The sequence below is a fragment of the Dysidea avara genome, chromosome 11, assembly GCF_963678975.1.
Source record: "Dysidea avara chromosome 11, odDysAvar1.4, whole genome shotgun sequence".
NCBI lineage: Eukaryota > Metazoa > Porifera > Demospongiae > Dictyoceratida > Dysideidae > Dysidea > Dysidea avara.
Genome location: NC_089282.1, coordinates 22,466,173 through 22,486,335, shown reverse-complemented (window position 1 = coordinate 22,486,335; position 20,163 = coordinate 22,466,173). Strand labels below are relative to the sequence as shown.

Sequence of the window (20,163 nt, the reverse complement as noted above, 5' to 3'; positions counted from 1 at the left end):
CTTCCTAACATAGACTGCTTGCCCTATATATATTTACCACAATGCACCGAGAGTGCTTTACCTAACAATGCAGATCATACTATATATTATTGCATGTAGGACTGTGAATCGGTTAAGTTAATCAGTTGGTAATTGTTGAGGGTGATTGATAATCAGGCTATGTATGCATCAACCAATTATAGCTACAATGGATCACATTACTACAGAATTGTTTACAGTTTTGGTCATAAAGAGTCCACTAAAGTGAGTGAGGAAGCTGTTTATTGTTTGTTTGTTAGGAATTACAACAAAGCCACTCTTTCTGCTTACTTCTTATGTCAAACAGCACGTTTGATTAGAAAGTACTATTATTGTACAAAATTACATTGAAAAATATAGAAATAATCATTAAGCCAACTAATCGGTTAATCAATTGGTTATAGGGAGCCATGAAATAATTGGTCATGAACATTTGGCCCAGGTAACAGCTCTAATTGCATGTATATATAGTTAAGCATTATAGTGTATAGTGTATCGTATTTAGTGTTATAGTCGCATGACTTGTACATATATACTAATAATTGGAGTAAACTCTGATGTGTATGTTGGACTTCTCTGTACTAATCACCACTACCATTTCATACAGTTTTATGGTTTGTAACTTCCTTACAAATAGCACAGTAGTAAATATACGGCAATTTTGGGTAATACAATATAAAACTATACCTATGTAGTTCTTAATAGAAACAGTTACTACCCAACTTAATCTTTGTCATAGGCTTTTTCAACCATCAAAGAAATCGCACTGTCATGATCTTGTACCAGTGTAGGTGTGTAGGTGATGGTTGCTGTGGACTTAACAAAGTTTAGGAAATAGCTCTGTGGATGGGTAAGATCAAGTTGTGTTGTACAAGCGCGTAACACTTTTATGTTTGAATATGATGGAAAATCACTTGATGGAGCCAGTAGATTCCAACTTACACACATTTCACTGCTTGGTGGTGAGACGGGTTTTCCATGCTGTAAAGAGGAAATGTGAACTTTTACTGAGTGCACTAATATTGAGCACGCACATGCACAATAACTAACAGGCCTCATTCAAAATTTTCCTCACAATGGAAATTCACTTACTATATAATATGTATGTTGTATCAACAGTATACTATGCTCCAATGTTTATGTAAGTTTTATCAGCTCATTAATAACTGAATTAATGAATGCTCTATTAGAGTACAAAACATTGAATTTGAGTGTTCAATTGTTTTTTCATGTCTTTTACTATAGTATCTGCTGTTTAAAAACATTTGATGCCTATTATACATTTTGTTTTGCTAGTATATTTGACAGAGGCTTACTTAAGTACAGTTATCCAGCTTACGTAAAATCCAATGCTTTTTTCATTGATATTCCATTTGATATATTCTCCCTTGTAATAATCACTTTCCAAGCATATTACTAGTTGGAAATTCACAATTGCTCTGTATAACCGAAACAAACCTGCAATGGTGTTCAGTATATCACATGGCAGCATGTGTGTCAATATCTAACTTTGCTTATAATCCTTTCTCACTATTCTTCCATCGAGATTAAGAGAGTATTGCCCATTGTTGCTGATTACTTGAATTACTCCATTTTTCTTAGAATCTACACCACACATTATGTGACATAATGAAAGTAATAGAATTATAAAGTTTCGGTACCTTGGTTGCCAGATGTGACCAGTCTAAAGTTCCCCATGTACTCCCAGTCAATTTGAACAGGTCCATCAACAGTATCAACCTATTGAATATAGTTTACACAATAATCACTTTGTATGTGACATATATATATATATATACCACAGTCTATATGTAGAAAGCACAATTTTGTTTGGGTTTTTATCTGCTTTTACCAGTATAGGCACTGAGAGGAAAACATTGGAGGCAAAGCCTGTATAAGGTAATTATATACCACAAGCCAAGGAACCTATAAAGCAAAAATCTTTAACAAATGATAAACAATTTAAAGCTACATTAACAATGCACAGTCAGTGTGGTTGTAAATGAGTTACAAATAGCTACCATTAATGTATATTATTGTGGCTGCACCACTTGGCTATTAACTGCACTTTTATGCTACTCCGAGTTGTGCTCTGGTAAAGCTGTGATGGAAGTGTTGACTTTTGGTAAAATACTGAACAAACACCAAATTCAAGTCTTATGGAATAGCAGTGATTTCGTTTTATCATTTCTTGATTTCTTGTTTTACAATTTACATAGAAGGTACAATTTATACATCCGCTATTACTGCCTTTAATCTTAGTTACTGACTCTTTAGATTATGTAAATGCTTGTTTGCATTAGAATAGGCATGAACACATAAGTGGGGAAGGGGCTGCAGCCCCACTTGCTCAGCTCAGGAGGAGGAGGGCTTGGCCCTCTATCAGAATGAAACCTTGCCACCGGATCTGTGACAAGGAGAAAGCCTGGCAGACTCCTGTAAGTGTTAAAGAGTAAATTGGATGGCTGCAGGTTTGACGTTGCCCAGGTTCAGTCATGGATTTTTTCTCCTTTCTCCATCTTTTCACACATACTTTATGAACAACTTTAAACAGGCTGTAGGACCAGGTGTCCTACAGACTTTCAGAACTTTTTCTGTAAAGCCTTAATAAAAAACATAATGGGGTCTTATAGCCTTTCCAATCGTATATACCTGGCAACCCATAACTCAGCTTTTGAATGTGGTACCAACCTTAAATTTGGTCACATTACACATCTTAACATGCCACTATTGGTGGAGGTAACGTGAAAGTGATATGCTAACAGCATGAAGAGTCAAATGTGAGATTTTGAAAAGCCCCTTTTCACAGATCCAGTCATGATTATGTTTATAGAAGGAGTGGGACTGAAAAACACAAAGTATTGCAACCAACTGACGTTATTGGCCAAAGATAGTCGCATAATTTGAGCATAAATGATTTTTTAACTATTGCTCAAAAGCACAATGGTCAATTTTGTGAGCATCGTAGTCTCATGCCTAGTCCTAGATATTGTCGCACTAATGAAGCCATTTCTTTCACAGTAGCTAGAAACTGCACTAACTCTAGTATGTTATCAGACTCTCTCTGAAATTTCTTTACCATAGCAGGATGTTTACACAGATATTTGAGCTGTATCAGACAGTTATCTGTTCTTTAAGATGGTTGCTATTTTAGAGTTTTTCACTGTATAATTGTGCGTCTTCATTCTATCTGACTGCTCTATGAGAACAGTAAAATTAGTATGACTATTTTATCATAGTTATATTAAAGTATGTCAATCATTTTCAACAGAACTGTACAAATTACTAATTTTCTTGTGTTAAACTTGACTGTAATTTACTTTATTTTCTACAACAACAAAACAAATATTATGGTAAGTATATAATTGCTTGATAATTCCAGTATAATTCCTGATTCCACAGATACCTATTATTCCCAAAATTATGCTGGCATAATTGCCGCATCCCTATCTAGGGCTGTTACGCTCCATAGGCATGGACAAAACTGTTGCTGCTTTGTCCGTGGTACCACTTATTTATTTACCAGTAATGTATACACAGATTCAATAGTGCATATGAAATAACAACATATTACATTACATGTTGACTATGGAGAGAAATAGATAGAACATAGCAATGATATCCTTGTAATTACTCCTTCACTTCTGTTCAGTCAAACAGATTGGCCAAGCTACAGTTAGAGCATTTTTAGATATGTGCTGTTATTTTCATTCCTTGTGAAGTTTACATGAATTCTGTTAGAATTCTTATAAGGCAAACTGAAAATCAGGAGAGAAATTTCATTTATCAACTTACTTCCATGGCGTAAAGTGAAGTAGGTATTTCATCACCTGCACAAAAGCACACAAAAAGATTATATTCATAATGTGAAAAAAGTTGGCAAAACATCATTTTATTTAAAAGCAAACATCGTTTGTGACCAAAACCATTCCAAATCGCACATCAGGCAAAATCAAACTAACACCACCAGTGGATAGCTACACTATCGTACTACTAGTTTTGACCCTCAGTACTAATCAAACTACTTGAGGCTTTGGTTTTTAACAGACATCTTTTTTGGGTGATTTGGAGAGCTTGAATGGTGGTTTCAGGCCCTGTGAAGGGCCTGGCTTAGCAAAAATTAGTGGTTTATTTGTGGATGGCCTGATGATGTTGGCCAAACGGTTTTCTGTGGAATTTGCTGCAAATAAGCCACTAAGAAGCCAGCACAGCCCTGTAATCTCGTGTCTGGACTTCTATAGTGGTCTACCTCCATTTTGAAGTCTATCTCTTGTCCATTCTACCACCCTCCCACTATCGCCCCTCCCTTGGCTTCCTTTTGTGAGCACTTGTAATATTACTTTGCTCGTCCAACTGTTCAGATTTTCTATCTTATTTGGCGGAAAACTCTACAAGCAGCTACAAGTACTGGAAGTGGTCTGAAAGATAATAGATTGATGCATCTCTTGTGGAAATTTCATACGCGTGCTTGCTATCTTTGGCGAGTTATGCTGACTTGAATTCTTTAAAACTGTTTATCTCGAAACTTCTAATGTGCGATTTGGAACATCTTCCCAAAATTCAGTCACATTTTATTTAAAAGTTTGCACAAATTATAAGACAATAACATCAACTTACCAATATCAGTAGTGCTGCGTTCAACTTCCTACATGAGCACAGTACAATTATCAGGGCACTCAGTAGAGTGTTGTGTAGCCAAGAAAGCTGGTGTACCACACCAAGTGTATGGAAAGAAAATGCAATTTTACATAATTATACATATATAGCTTCATTGTCTATTCTCCACATTGCACCACTTTTGCAGGGGAGCTGCCTACTAGGTTTGGCAGGCCACACACTAAATTTGTGACCGTCTTAACAAAACCCACCTATAGTTTGTACAAGCAAACAAAATCACAAAATTATGCATGCTACAAAGAAAAATCATGCAAGCCATTACTCAGAGAAACAAAACTCAAACCAATTAAAACTATACACTGTCTTATTCACCTGCTCATGGAGCGTTTGAAAGTCTTTGTTTCATTTCTGTAGCCCCAACGATATATGTGTGTCATGTTACGTATGATATGGTATAAACTTAAAACAAAATCGTTGTCATTTCTTCAATAAAACTGCCTTCATATGTATATGCGCAAGTGACTAAAGGGCTAAAACTATATACCTTGGTTAATTTGCCAATCTGTGGTGAACATTTTACAGGGCTAATACCATATACCTTGGATAATTTGCCAATCCATGGTGAACATTTAAAGCCAAATTCCATGCTGTAGACTAATGTAAACGTAAATTATGGTTATTTAATATGTATAGCAAACTTAAGTTAAACTTAATCTATTTTTATGTGCATATTGTAAGGTGATTGACTAAAGTATTTGTGTTTCGCAGTTATTTTGACAAAGTATACAAAAATCGAAGAAATTCTAAGCCCTCATAAACAAACTTAATGTTAGCCACATAATCTCAGGAATGGCACTGCTGCACTCAGGATGGGTATAGACAAAATAGATATCCACCACATTGTTAGGTATGGTGTGCCTGAAAGTCTTACAAGTTGGGACCAAGAACTGAACAGAAGTGGCAGGGATGGACAGCCAGCTACAGCTACGATATATTATAGTACGAACAATACAAATCATGCAATGGTTTGGATACATGATCATATCAGTAACGCAGAGTACTGCAAGCAGCTGGCTTCTCAACTACTTGGAAGTATGTAATGGCCAATCGTGCCGGAAAATGTAGGCGTCAAATATTTTTCTAGATGCCTTTGGGAGAATGCATGCGGGGTGTGTTTGATTATTATTATGATTCTATACTGGAAAGACAACAAAACCTGTTGCTTGTTGTGACGTTCGTAATATGTATCAAATGTGACCGTCTTAGCACACTTTTGCACAACTTGCAATTTATTTTATTTTCTCAGCATTATCTCTAGTGTTCAAGGAATGGATCACCAATGTTTCAGCCTATTGTGGTAAGCAATTTTGGAATTATAGTGCTAGATAATAGGAAATTAATTTGCACAGCGACTATACTGAAAATAAACACCAAGGACTCAGTGTGCTCATGATTATGTAAATAGATCAACTTTGTCACAGTTACAGGTAAACAACTTATGGGAATAACTTGAAATTTTTCAACATAGAACAGAACAGGTCACATGAAGGCAGTAGAGAATTCCATTGAATGAAAAAAAAACTTGAAGTAACTTATTGGAGCTGAGTATTTTGGATCAAAATGAAGGCACTTTTGGGTTTAGTTATACTGACCAATACTACCAAGGTGCCATGAAGGTATTGTGAGACTGGTTTCTGGTCAACACATTTTTGTGAGAAAGTTACTACAGCACATTATAATAATCAGCGGTAACTCATTTTATGGTACTTCTACAAAATGACATGCAATCAAATGACCTTGTCAAGGAGAATCCTTGCTCCTCTGCTAACTGTAAGTGAATTCTTCTTGTAATAATTAATGAGGTCTTCAACACTGTTAAACTTCTTTCCATCTCCAATATCAAATTGTTTTCCTTCACTGTGTATCTCTTTGCACTTGATCGTTTTATCTCCAAACCTTGTAATGATAAATTCCAACCTCACATAGTGTGAATATTGTGGAATATATATTTATTTGTTTTTTTATGTATTCAGTGATCACAAAGATGAATCACATGCAGTAGCTCATATGAGCTTCATACAGTTGTGATGGTGTGCTAAAGTTTCAACCTTGCTGCCAAAATTAGGCCCTCAGGGCTTTTAAACTATGAAAAGTTTCCTGGGGGAAAGCCCTCTCCCCCCAGACCCCCAAGAATAACAACATATCTGTTGTATGCTTCAAATTGCATTCATTGTCAAAGTTAGCCCCCTAAATCTTTGGCCTACTCCACCACCCCTGCCTTGAGGCTTATATAATACTATTAAATCAAACAGTTCAATAGATAGTTATTAGTTGATTTTTAAAAAGAAACTCCTTTTAAATCATTGTAATCTCTACTATAATGATATCACTTTTACCTGTAAAATACAAGAGACTTACCTTATCCACAACAGGTGATCACCAGGAGATTTACATGATGGACTAACCAGAAAGCTACCTTTTCCTTTCAGTAGCATCTCAATATCATTGGGATTGTCATGGTACCACCTGTGTTCCAATATGAACATCATTAATCACAGCATTTAATGTATATACTTGGCTTTGATGCTGTTTGCATTAACAAGTGGCTTCACCAGATCAACAACTAGAGCTCTCTTCTTCAGCATACCACGACTACTGTTAATTAAGTGAAACAGTATTACTTCATATGGTGATTCAAACTGCTTTGAAATGATACCATCACCCAGACTATAAGAAGATCCGACATGCTTCATTTCAAGATGCATAATTTCACCATTACATCTGTAACATTTACACAGAAATACTATTGTAAGACCTCAGTGATGATTGACTTACAGAACTGATAGTGTGTAAGTATCAGCACTTTTTTGGCTGCGTCTACACAGAAAGCTACCGTGTTCCTTAAAATCTGTAAGCAGTTTTTCTGCCTCTCTTTCATTGCAGTCATGAAAACATCTACAATGTGATATATAATCTACATTCTAACATAGCATCATTACAAATTGTTTAGCTAGTCAGGTTTAACACATTGATATAGTGCGCAGGCTCAGTGCACCTTATATGTAGAAGTGTTGGGTGTGCACATATTACCTCAGTATATCAGGACGAATCTTTATACCATACTTATCACCTGTATATCAAACAAAACATAATGTACAGTAAATGGTAATTGACAGTGGTACCAAGGTTATCAACTGTGCTTGAAATAGTAGTACGCTTGTACTTCTTGTGAGGACTAAATTCATCACTCTATATAACATAAAGTCAATAAAGGTAAAAGATTTATACAATATAGCAGTATGTACTGTATAGTAGGGATCCCCAAAAGACAATGGCCAAGCAAAGGTTGCAAACAAATCTTTCATCTATTTGGTAGCTTTGTGGCATGTGTAATAATTATGTCTAATATTGCTCAATTAGAGTTACTATCTACAAGCATTTCAAAAAAATTGTAATTTATAACTAGAGTAGGTACCATAGCACATCGATAAAAAGCACTGAAACAAGTGCACAATATTAAATCACAGTAAAACAATAAGAAGTGTTATATCCCTACTGTGCTCCAACATACCACAACGGAAATGCACAGTAAGGATATAACACTTCTTATTGTTTTACTGTGACTTAATATCGTGCACTAGCTACTCCAGCTTGTTTCAGTACTTTTTATTGATGTGCTATGGTCCCTACTCTAGTTATACATTCCGATTTTTTTGAAATATTGTTTATTAACTTTTTTGGTAAATAATATTATTATGATTGGTAATGCATACTGCATTTGAAATGACGCCAGTGATATCATCTGAAAAGTGAAGTATCCATTATGCTTTGTTGTCAGCTATGTTCAACCCGTTACACAACAGTATGAATCAAGAGCTGTTCGAAAAGCATCTCTGCAACCCACGCATACCGAAAGAAAGGGTTGGTGCCGCACGCCCCAGTTATATAAATTATCATCTGAAAAGTGAAGTATCCATTATGCTCCGTTGTTGGCTATGTTCAACCTGTTACACTGCAGTATGAATCAAAAACTGTTTCTAAAAAACCTCTGCAATCAAAATAGCCACTATGAACAATACAGACGATTTTCATTACGAGGGGAAGCCATCACATGCTACCACCAAATCGACACTTTTTGCTGTCAGCAAAGATGAATGGGACACAAAGGAGGACACTGGAAAGTCCATGAAGAATGCATTGTACGTACTGCGGTATGCCAAAAGGCACCTCTCAAGCTGAAGCAACGCCGAACAGTGAAAAAATCAAGCCCGTAGCCTTAGCCGTTATCAAGTTATGCTTGTCTGAAGACATTAGTCAGTCAGTCAGTTACTTACTCAGTCAGTAGAAAATTCCGTTAAATACATTATTTTTAAAATTCCGTAGCAACTTGTTGAAAGCGTTTCGGGTTTATCTGAAAACTTGTTTGGGCTTAGTTTTACCTAACCAATACTGCCTCATCGTCGGCTGGGAAAATTGAGGCTGTTTTTGGGTGATGTTATTTCGTGGGCCATGCCTACTCCTTTGTGATACCTACTATACACTACTATCCTAGTGTATGATTGTATTGGAATAGATTGATATTAATACAGTGAGCCAGTGCATTTCACAGGTAAGGTTTATATAGTTTAGCATCACTATTTTGCCTACTATGCTGGCATTATGCTTACACTTCAAAGCACTTATTATGCTATAAATTGTACCAGCATAATAGACTGGTGCCTAACAATGGCACTGCTACCATTGAAAAATATCATTAGGCTTCAGCTAATTGTGTTTTGATAATAGCCTAGTTCAAAAATCATGTTCATTATGTTCAAATGTATGCCTTCAATATAATGGTTAGCTGACTGTTCATTAGAGTATATTATCAGTATTACAGTGAGTGATTGCCCTATTAGACTATCTTGAACCATATTTCCATGAAGTGTAAAATAATCAGCCAAGAAACAGTAAAAACAATAGTGAAAGCAGTAATATTAATGAGCAGTATGCCTATGGTTTGTTGTACCTTTGGTGCTCGTCTAGTGCATTTTAATTAAAAACATTGACCTATTATGTTAGCATGCTTTTGCTAGTCTATTGTGCTTGACATTATTCCCACATAATTGGCACAAGCCTAATCACCTTAGAACAAGTTGATGTTGTGCTACTTCTAAAAACCAGGCACCCATTCCATTAATACTGTCCCTTGCTAAATAAGCAATTGATCAACCATGTATAAAATTTAGGTTTTAATCCAGGTATGCTCCCACAGCTGGCTACACTGTGGGTGCATACCAAAATTGTTTTCTGAAAAATGTGTGTGTATGTATTAGGGCCCAAACGAACTTGGATTGTCAGGGTTCGAACATTCATCAACTAAAGTTCACGAATCTTTCGAACTTTTAAATGGAGCTGATTCCTGTTTATAAATTATAAATCACAGCATATTAAATGTTAAATGCATCTCACAGGTTTGCAACACACACATGCAGTTGTACTGACTCAACAGTTTTACTGAGAAAACTTGAAATTGAATACCACAAGTAAAAATGTTTGTGATTACTAGGTTTTAAATACATTTTACTACTGCTATACAGTTGAGACAAGTGATGGCACCACATAGAAACCTTAGAACCTCATAGAGGCATGGCCTGTGACCACCACTAAACCATCAACACATAACTTAATTAAATGCCTAATACCATATGTCTGGCCTCCCCCACATCATTATGCAACAAAGCAAAATGGATAGCGCTTAACTGTATCACTATTTAATTAGTAACTATAGTTCGAACTGTTCAACCCACATTCGAATGTTTGTTCGTTCGAACGAACCTTCGAATTCACCTAAGTTCGTTTGGGCCCTAGTATGTATATAATTATGCATGTTGGTTTTTCTACACAACTACAAATGTCATCCTTGTTAATAGCATTAGCCCATTAACAGCTACTGCTGCCATATGGCAGCATGGCATTGTAATTCACCCATAGAATAAACCTTTGCCTCACTATAATTTGTAAAATGTTACCCAGTCTGAGAAAACCAGGCTTATCGCCTATTTAAAAGTATCGAGAAATGCCGGTTTTAAGTATTTAGTGTGCTGTAGCTCGCCAATGGTTGAAGCTATGTGTACCAAATTTTCACACGTTTTACACCAATTCCTTACCTTCCAGAGCATCCACTGTGCAAGTAGCCAACAACTTAGTTTCCGCCATTTTAGATAGTTTTAAAACCGAGGTTGACTGTATCAGGCAAGCTGCAAATTGGGTGGGAGGCGGAGGCCCTGGAAGGCAGGCAAGATGGTGTTCAAAAATTAAAAAGGAAGGCCAAGGGATGAATTAAGCCAAGTTTTGGGCCTTTGAGATCTCAAAACTAGCTAAAATGAAAGGAAATTTACAGCAGAGGTACTTATTCAACACCGCTGTACAGCCACATACAGTCATCCCCAGGCTGACCAGAGCTCCATTAAGGCCCCACATCACATGTACAGATCGCCACTGGGCTTGGGAAAAGCAGCAAGCAAAACCAGACCACTCAAGTCTAGCTGATACTGATTGTGGAATTAGATAGTTTATTCATGTGGCTTTGTGTCCTGGGTGAAAAATCGAATCTGCTGACATGGGTGATAAGACCGGTTTTCTCAGATTGGGTCACAAATGCGTTTCACAGCAGATGCACTAGTACTGAAGTGGACATGCCCATAGAGGTCCTGTCTCTAGGGTAACATGATCCTTTCCAAATTAGAGCACGTTTGTTTTGTAATAGTGCAAAATGTAATCTTCATAGTAGGCACCTTAAATCATTCTTCAAGTTGAAAAGTATTATTTGATAATAAAGAAAGTGCTATACATCAATGGAGACAGGTAAAGTTGCTTTATCCTAAACATGGTATGATGGACACATGTGAATAATACATGCACAACAGCAAAACCAGCTGTGGAATGGGTGTGTCACACCGTAAGTAGTGTAGAATAGTTCTTTGGAGTGTAAGACACCTTTGTAAATAGTTAGTTGGGATTCCGTTGTTTGTTGCGGTTACTGTTTTGTAAACAAAAACAACATAGTCGACCTCCTTAGTTTATAGCGAGTATTTAGATTTGTGGTTACTAAGTAGTTCTGTGTATTGGACGGTTATTATTACGCGATTCCGCAATTTAGCCAGTAGTCCCTAAGAATTCAGCTGCCAATGGGTTATTAATTAATACTTTAATGGTGCATGCCATGCAAATCATAATTTTACATACCTGCATATGGTAAAACTGTGTTCCTCCAATAGGATTTTTCTTTGTAGTGTCATACTGTCTATCATGTTGCTTTCTTGATGGCTTCCTATAATACACACACTTCCTAACAGTATATAAAACTACAAAAACTTAAGTGTAAATGCTTTTAAGGTGGCAAATAAGTGAACCTTACAATGTTAACAGGACAGCATGTTTGTGGTCATTCATGAATAACATATAAAATTAATAAACAAGGAATTGCTTTGATGTTTTGAAAGAACCTACTCCATGGTTCACCAGCAGAGTTTTCAGCTAGCCTATGATAAGTTCATTAAGTATGTGAGTCAAGTCAAAATTATGACAAATGGACATCAAATGACTTCATATAATTTCTTCAGCACTTTAAGCATCACTAAGCTGTTCCTCATAAAAGCGAAGAAATTGCCAGTATAACCATCCGAGTTATTTTGACCTTGCATACAGTATAGTTATCAGAGGCTACATTTGATCAGCCTTTAACCTGACTACTTTGTGAAACTTATGTACTGTGTCAATTTATCCAAAAATTGTGATATCTTTTATATAATCCTAATAGAACACTCTGCACATATTCAAATAAAACAGTCAAGGAAACTGATTGCTAGCTATAAAAGCAGGCTAAGTAGTGCTGGTATGGAGACATCAAAATAAGCTGGATGATCATGTTGGAAGTTAAGATGAAAAACATCACCAGGACATAGCCCATCATCATCATTATGAAGCTCACTGTTCTTTAACTACACCTGGATGACCTTGTGACAGAGCACAGTATAATGTTGACTATAGAGCATCATTGTGACAAATTCTTATTGGGCCATGAGAGCAGCCTAACCCAGATGGTTACCAAAGCTATCAATAGTTGAGAGACAAGTGCACAAAGTAGAGAGAGGAAATAAAGAACTCCTAGCTATAGACGTAGTCCAATAAAGAATTCTGGCCAAGTATGGCCAAATCGAGACAGACTTGAGGAATAGCCACTGCTTGTACCAGAAAGCTGGATATCCTAGAACTCAAACGAGCTTGACACCAAATACTAAATGATGCAAACGGGTCATCAAGTACACGTGGCATGCAGATCTTGCTGAGAAAATGAAACTATATGATTGGAGACATGATCACAAAATAGCAGTGGCAGCAGCCTTCTCATCTGGAAAACTAAGCTGTTCAGCATCCATGGAAAGAAGGCTGATGGAAGGCCCCAGTGTGCAGATAGAGTCCGCAATCTGAAAAAAATCAACTTTTACAAATCAACCCCCCTACCACTGTGGGATGCTCATTGTAGTATCCCATTGCTAGATCCACCATGAACCCGGAGGTAAAATTGTTGTTTTCACTGAAATATCAACTTTATTATTTTGCAAGATGCAAAATTTATTTTTAAAATTTTGTACTCCACACAAAGGACCAGATAAAACTTACTATTTAGCTAGATATTATCTAGAGTTATTGTAGTTCAAATGTACGTACAGTAATTCCTGGCACAGGGTTGCTTTCTTTCAATAATCAGAAAAAAACCCATGAATTTTTGAATTCAAACTGCCCTACCAATCAACACCCTTTTCATATGGCCACCCAAAAGTGGGTTCAACCCAGGTTGAATAACTCATATTCAACCCAAGTTCAACCCAGTTTCTGTTCACAAGCAATCATCACATGATGGTATTCATTGAATGATAATTGTCTTCTGTGCATTTTATATATTCATTAAAAACCGCAACTCGCTTTTGAAGCCATAAACTGAGCTAAACCCGAGTTCAACCCTACTGCTTTATAGGGTTAAACTCGGTTATGACTTTGAGGTTCAACCTGGGTTCAACCTGGTTAAGGTGATCATATGAATGCATTAACCCTGGTTGAATGTGGTTTAAAGTGACAGTGCATATGAAAGGGGTTCAAGACAAGAAAAGCCAACTCTTCCTCATAGCGATGTGATAAGGTTGGATACATTGTAGTCTGGAAAGGATCTGAGACTTCTCACCATTTGGGTGAAGAGCGTCAAAATTTTTGTGCGTCAATGATTTTCTCTCAATGGTGCTAAAGTCCTTTCCAGTACGTCTGGTGCCACACTGGTCAGTTGTTTAGAATGATGATAAATGATGGTCCAAAACATTTGGTAATATTGGTGTTTCTGTGATTCTGCATACCAGCAGCTCACAAGAAGCTCAACCCAGCTCAAATTGAAAATGAAGAATTTTGTGGTTTAATCGGTTTGTTTTTGGGATATTTTGCAATGTAATGGTGATGTAGGGTGATCTAGTGAAGATTAGTGAATAGATTATAGCAAGATGTGGAAACTGTGGATGAAATAATAATTGACAACCACTGATACCAAACGTCCAGGGACATCTTTTGCCAAGGACAAGAGAAGCTAATTCTTCCTCATAGTGTTTCAATACAGTTGGGTGCATAGTCTGTCTATGCTGATAGTTTAGAAAAGATCTGAGACTTCTCACCATCTGGGTGACAAGCGTTAAAATTTTCTGCAGCATTAAAGAATTGTATCGTGCTTTCTAGCCATTTTCAGCACTTCTGCAGCTACAACAATTGTTAATTATTGACAAAAACTAGGGTGATGGGGCAGTTTGAAATCGAAAATTTGTGGCTATTTATTTGTCTGTCTGTTTGTTTGTTTGTTTTTTTGTTTTGTTTTTCAAAAAAAGTAACCTTGTGCTGGGCACCCAGCATATTTTGTTTATTGCTATGCATACTTTTTAACTATAATAACTCTGGCTATGATCTGGCTAAGTAGCAAGTCTAATCCGGTCCTTTGTGTGGAACACAAACTTTTAAAAATAAATTTTGTAGCTCGTGAGATACTAAAAACGAAATTTCTGTGAAGACAACAATCATGCCTCCAGTTTCATTGTGGATCTAGCGATGGGATACTACAATGACCATCCCATAATGGTAGGGGGGTCGATTTGTAAAAGCCAGTAGATTTAAGCCGTAATCCCAAGACTCACATAGTCCCAAGATTCACGTAGTCCAAACCAGTGTTTATTCTAGGATTTCTCCTTTGGGGAGGGGAATTCAGGGACGAAAGTCTGTTACATAGTTGTCCAAGTTCACAACTATATAAAGCAGTTGAAATAGCTGCCAATCAGGTTAGGCATTTAAAGCTCATGAGTGCTGATTTTTGTGAAGCCAGTGATAGAGCTTGATGCATGAGTGCACGGTAGTGATGATAGTGATAACATAATGATGTAGATATCTTCCAAGAAATAATTTAAAACTTAGGGTGTTTGAAATTAAATACTAGGGCATTTTCATAGTTATGGCAAAACAAGAAGTTTTCTTTAATATCAGGCTTTCTGATATTATATCTGGGGGGTGGTTGGGATGGCTCTGCATGCCATTTTGAAAGTAGAAATTTTACAAATTATATACACTTTTTGAGATGGAATTTAAGGACAATTTTGATATAGTTAAGGTAGAAGAGTACCCTGAAATCCATATCTTTAAAAACAAACTGTTACTTACTTATTTTGTTTATCAATTCATTGCAAACTAAAACGCTAGTATTAGACAGGTACCGAGGCTGATTTTAAGTTTGCGCCGCAAGCGATGTTCGTGATCACGTGATCTACCTCGTGCGTGTGAGAACAGATTAGATAGCTGGCCAAACGTAACGTGCTTGTGAAGTATTAGGTGAGGACAACGTTGTATTGTGTTATTTTAACTCGTGCTTGGTTTAGCAGCTCTGCTTTGCAGTGGGTTGTTTTTGCTGCGCAAATATATTAGAAACCTGTTGTCAAAAAACAGGGTGGCACCAAAATGCATACCCTGTACAAAGGTGCTTCCCAAGACACAAAACAATATATACAAACACCATGTTCATGTATTCAATCACATCTAAATGCACTGTACAGTGGATCCTCACTAATCCAAATGCTCGCTATTAGTAAGGATCCGCTGTATCTATACTAGCTACAATTACCTGTATTTTGTGTCATGTGCAGACAACAACCTGATAGCCCAAGTATAAGATCAAGCCAGGATATCAAGTTGGAATTACCAGCACTGGAGCTACTTACTGATAACACACAAACAGCATGCACATGTTGGATTGTCGCATACTACTCCATGTATGTATTACATTATTATTGACACAATAGTACATGAATATCATAAATGTACAACTGAAACACTACAAGTGAATGTATACTGGTAATATCAGTCTCATCAAAAGTGTACAAAGACTACATTTATTTGAGCAGAAACCAAAAATGTTTACAAGGAAAAAAGGTTACATTCCTTGGAAAGGAAATCAAAAAGCATACATGTCAACATAGCTAAAAACATTCCACTTATTGGAAATAAAATCAAAAGCATACATAAAAAGATCAAAGATTGTAATCCTTGCAAAGGAAAACAATTCAAGCAAATAGCAAGGTCAAGTTCACGGTTCAGTTCGGTAAAAAGTAAAGTCGAGTTACAATCTAGTGAGGTTTCGGGGATTCAGTGGACAGCTCCTGTTGTGGGTTCCTCTTTCTGACCCACATGTACAGATTATCTCTGTTTCAGAGGCAGTACTCTCATCTTCAAAACGAACTTGATGGTTCTTATTCAATGGACAATCACGATGGCTAGTTATTCTGTGGGTGGCCAATCCACACTTACACTTCCCCTGCTTTCTTGAAGAGGTAGCACATAGTTCATTGTTAGCCACATCACAGTTGTCACTCAAGTCATCGTCATCACCGTCATCCTCATCATCTGAGCCATATGTGTGCTGAATCCTCTGTCTGCGAATCCACTGCTTCCTTTCTTCTTGCTCTTGAACACGAGCTTTCTTCCAGTTAGTACGGTTCTCTTTAGCCTCTTCTGTTTTTTTTCTTTCAAGATTGTTAGCACGGACTTCATTCCCTCTCTGTAATGCTGCTGCCATTCCATCAAATAAAGGCAACCTTAATCGGCGAAACAATTCCAGCAGCCAATGATAAGACATCCCATATTTCTTGTTAAGCCAGGTCATGTTGGCTTGCATTAAGCCCATGTTGGTGCTTAGCATGTAGTGAATACTGTGGAGGTATTTGTCCTTTGACCGATACCTTATGAGAACATTGTGACTAGCCTCCGGGTAATTTGAATGCCCTCGCCCCAATTCGGTATGAATAATTTGTGGGGCCTGTGATGCACGATTAGAACATTCAACCTCATAAGCAAGCGCATGGAATGGACATGCCAGAGGGTTCTTTGAGTGGTAATCCTCACCTTCACACGCTATTGTGTCACCTTCGCAATTACCACAGGAGCAAACCTTCATACTGTGAAAATCACAATGGCCCCCTTCCCAAATATGAATATCACGAGCATGATACTTCCCTAAAGCAAGAATACGAGCTGCAAAAAATTGTGGATCAGTTTCTGCTTGCAATAAACAGTAAAAGAAGTTGGTTCGAGCACCACGCAGAAAAGATTTTGAGAGGCAGCCACAGTTCTTCTTGTGACGCTTTGGACAGTGACATTTTACTGTTGTAACTTCAGGAAATTTTTCTTTAAGTACGTCTTGCATTGTTTCAGAGAAAGATTTTTGCTTTGCTATTTCTCCAAGATGTTTAGTGTGTGAGCGTGCAACGTGACCACCACAAAGCATTACCTTTGATTTTTGTGCATCAGTATAATGCATCCTAAAGGCTTTTGCAGAAGATGAGTCCCCATCTTGCCACTGCACTTCTATCATCATGCCTTCTTCTTTAGCATGGCCAAAAGCAATATCAGCTGCATGCCCTTCTGCACCTTTTGCAGTGCCACGATACAGTTGATCCTGATCCACACCTTTTCCTCTCATACACAAATGCACAAAATAAAGCAATGAATTGGTGACATAGTTTCTTATTGTGAATGTACAGTTTTGGCTGTACCTACCTCTTGTCAACCATGCTCCATCTGAAGTAGTGATCGCCCGCTGCCAACTGCCAACAGCCGATGGATCAAGTGATTTCATGTCACCTTTAGCCATTTCACACATCTCATTAATCATAGTGTTCACAATAGGATGTAGAAGTTTAATTGTTTCATAAAAGCTTTTAGTACTAACCGCTGACATGCCCAGGCCTTGCTTCAGAACCTTATTGTATTGTGAATGCATCAAGCCACTGGCTATAAATGCAACTTGCATAGCCAAACTGCAAGCCATGCGGTTGGAAAATGCAACATTAACAGAACTTGTTAAATTAATCATTCTTTCAGCACAACCACTACATTTAAATTTTACCATTGCACACCCACCAAGTCCTAAAAATTTAACGTTTATAGGGATGAGTTTTCCAGTACATTCTGGCGTGTAACACACTGTAGTGGCATTTATTTGGTCAATAAATTCTTGGAGTTGTGTAGCTTGGCATAAGAACACACTATTACCAAGTTCAACTGGACTTGCACGAGCCTTTTTCAAAGGGGTGGGGCAATATTCTGAACTACTATCAACAGTGTCAGTTTCGCTTGTTGACAGTGTACTGTCACTTTCAGTGCTTGTCATGTCATATAGTTCAGTAACACTCACACTCCTTTGTGGCACTCCACCGTTGTAGGCATTCATCAAAATCTGTCCTTCTGAACTTGTTCCATCATCCATCACTATGTTTTGTGTTTCTGGGCTTGTTCCAGGGATATCATCATCATTTCCATCCTCCATCACTACCCTCTGTGTTTCTGAACTTATTCTAGTAGTGTTACAGGTCAAACTAACATCATTTCCATCCTCCATCTGTGTTTCTGAGCTTGTCCCAGGGATATTACCATCATTTCCATCCTCCATCACTACCCTCTGTGTTTCTGAACTTATTCTAGGAATGTTATAGGTCAAATTAACACCATTTCCATCCTCCATCACCACACTCTGTGTTTCTAACCTTGTTCTAGGGTTATTATCGTCCAAATTAGTATTATTTTCACCCTCAGTGTCTGGATGCTCAGGGCTCACATCACTCACCACGTGGCTGCGCAAGCGCATCGACCAGCGACTGTGAGCCAAGTCTCTAAAACGTTGTGATTTTTTGCTAAAGTATATTTTGCGACTGTTCGACACTTCACCCCTATCCATTGCTACTCAGAACGGTCGACAAACAGCCCGAAAAACAGCGAATCATCACATCGGCGAGTATCACGTGATGGGAAAATAAATCGCGTCGTCTCCCGAAATTTTGGGTAAACAGGAAATGATAACAAACCAATGAGATTTCAGCACTAATGTTTACATGACAAATAGCAATGTAGCGCATAATTTAAGTATTGCGATAATGTTTACAATGTTTAACACCGTGGGATCGAGGTTACTGTGTTTGTCCATGCACCGCTCACAAACAAAGACAAAAATTATTAATATTTATGCGTAGTCTAGTTAAGCTTGCTTCAATATAGACAGCAAAAAAGACTGAAGCAGTTTGATGAAAGGTAAGATACATAAAAAGAGCTATAATGGTGCAATTTTCAAGCTATATTTGTGTCTATAGAGCAAAAACTGAGCCACGCCCACCGTTTTCCAACCTCAATAATGTAATTTCCCTAGAACTTGATAATATAATTACATGAAAGGCTAAAAATTTTTATGTGTTTTCAGGGTATGCTTCTACCTTAAGCATGCTTTTTTTCTATACTTGGGCTCTCAGATATCAAGTAGCCATCACTATAACATGTACTGAGAGCACTTTAAGGTTTGCATTTGCAATTTTTAACCTGGGAAAATTTTACATATGAACCACTCTCAGATATAATCTCAGAGCATTTTTGATAAGTTTAGTGTGTCATTGCTAAACCTAAGTATATAATGTAGTAGTCACTCACAATTTTAGGGGGTGAGTCTGAGATTTTAGGGGGGGCAGTTCCCCCCTAACAACCCTAGAATAAACATTGGTCCAAACCCCTCCCCTCGCCCCCAAGGCAAAAAGGTAGAGAAGAGAGTCAAAAAGACTGCACTGCCGAAATAATACTACGACTAAGACAGCGGGAGCGAAAGTTATGGTCAAATTGGCAAGGTGAAGGCTTCAGGATGGAAAAAGGCACAGTATGAAGTATAAAGTTCACACATAATTGACATTCACAGTATATCAGTAAACTAACCTTTGCATTGGAGTTTCTGAGGTGATATTTTCTGTCGTATCCATCGGAGTATCCATCGCTAGCTCAGTACTAAAGTTCAGTGAATCGTGAACAGCGAACTTCCAACGAACAGCGAACAACGAACTTGCACGCATGCACGTACGTGTTATGGGCGTTACTGAACATGGGCGTGGCATAGCGTGTGAGAGCTTTAGGGTGAGGGGCAACTGGAAACAGTGGAAA

General features: G+C 37.5%; 3 protein-coding genes and 1 long non-coding RNA gene across 21 annotated transcripts in view; 1 reads left to right on the top strand and 3 right to left on the bottom strand.

Annotated features, from left to right (window-relative positions):
• Positions 1–20,163, bottom strand: part of LOC136238262 (uncharacterized) — a 100,823-nt gene that overhangs the window by 53,595 nt on the left and 27,065 nt on the right. The window lies entirely within an intron of this gene.
• On the bottom strand, positions 606–20,127 carry LOC136238264 (tyrosine-protein phosphatase non-receptor type ptp-2-like). 2 transcript variants are annotated; one of them, XM_066028624.1, is made up of 14 exons: positions 19,942–20,127; positions 11,863–11,947; positions 7,818–7,884; positions 7,726–7,765; positions 7,471–7,590; positions 7,210–7,416; positions 7,054–7,161; positions 6,432–6,591; positions 4,636–4,663; positions 3,814–3,848; positions 1,680–1,758; positions 1,528–1,623; positions 1,358–1,476; positions 606–999 (listed from the first exon to the last, which is right to left on the bottom strand). In XM_066028624.1, the coding sequence occupies exons 1-14, from the start codon at positions 20,115–20,117 to the stop codon at positions 742–744; spliced, it is 1,578 nt and encodes a 525-aa protein (XP_065884696.1). In that variant the 5' UTR covers positions 20,118–20,127; the 3' UTR covers positions 606–741. The 2 variants fall into 2 exon arrangements, with proteins under 2 accessions (XP_065884696.1, XP_065884697.1); XM_066028625.1 differs by lacking the exons at positions 3,814–3,848; positions 4,636–4,663.
• LOC136238997 (uncharacterized) lies at positions 15,311–16,082 on the top strand. The gene is made up of 2 exons (XR_010693306.1): positions 15,311–15,528; positions 15,840–16,082. It is a non-coding gene; the product is annotated as an uncharacterized lncRNA (long non-coding RNA).
• Positions 15,978–19,454, bottom strand: LOC136238996 (uncharacterized). The gene is made up of 2 exons (XM_066029727.1): positions 18,735–19,454; positions 15,978–18,668 (listed from the first exon to the last, which is right to left on the bottom strand). The coding sequence occupies exons 1-2, from the start codon at positions 18,923–18,925 to the stop codon at positions 16,313–16,315; spliced, it is 2,547 nt and encodes an 848-aa protein (XP_065885799.1). The 5' UTR covers positions 18,926–19,454; the 3' UTR covers positions 15,978–16,312.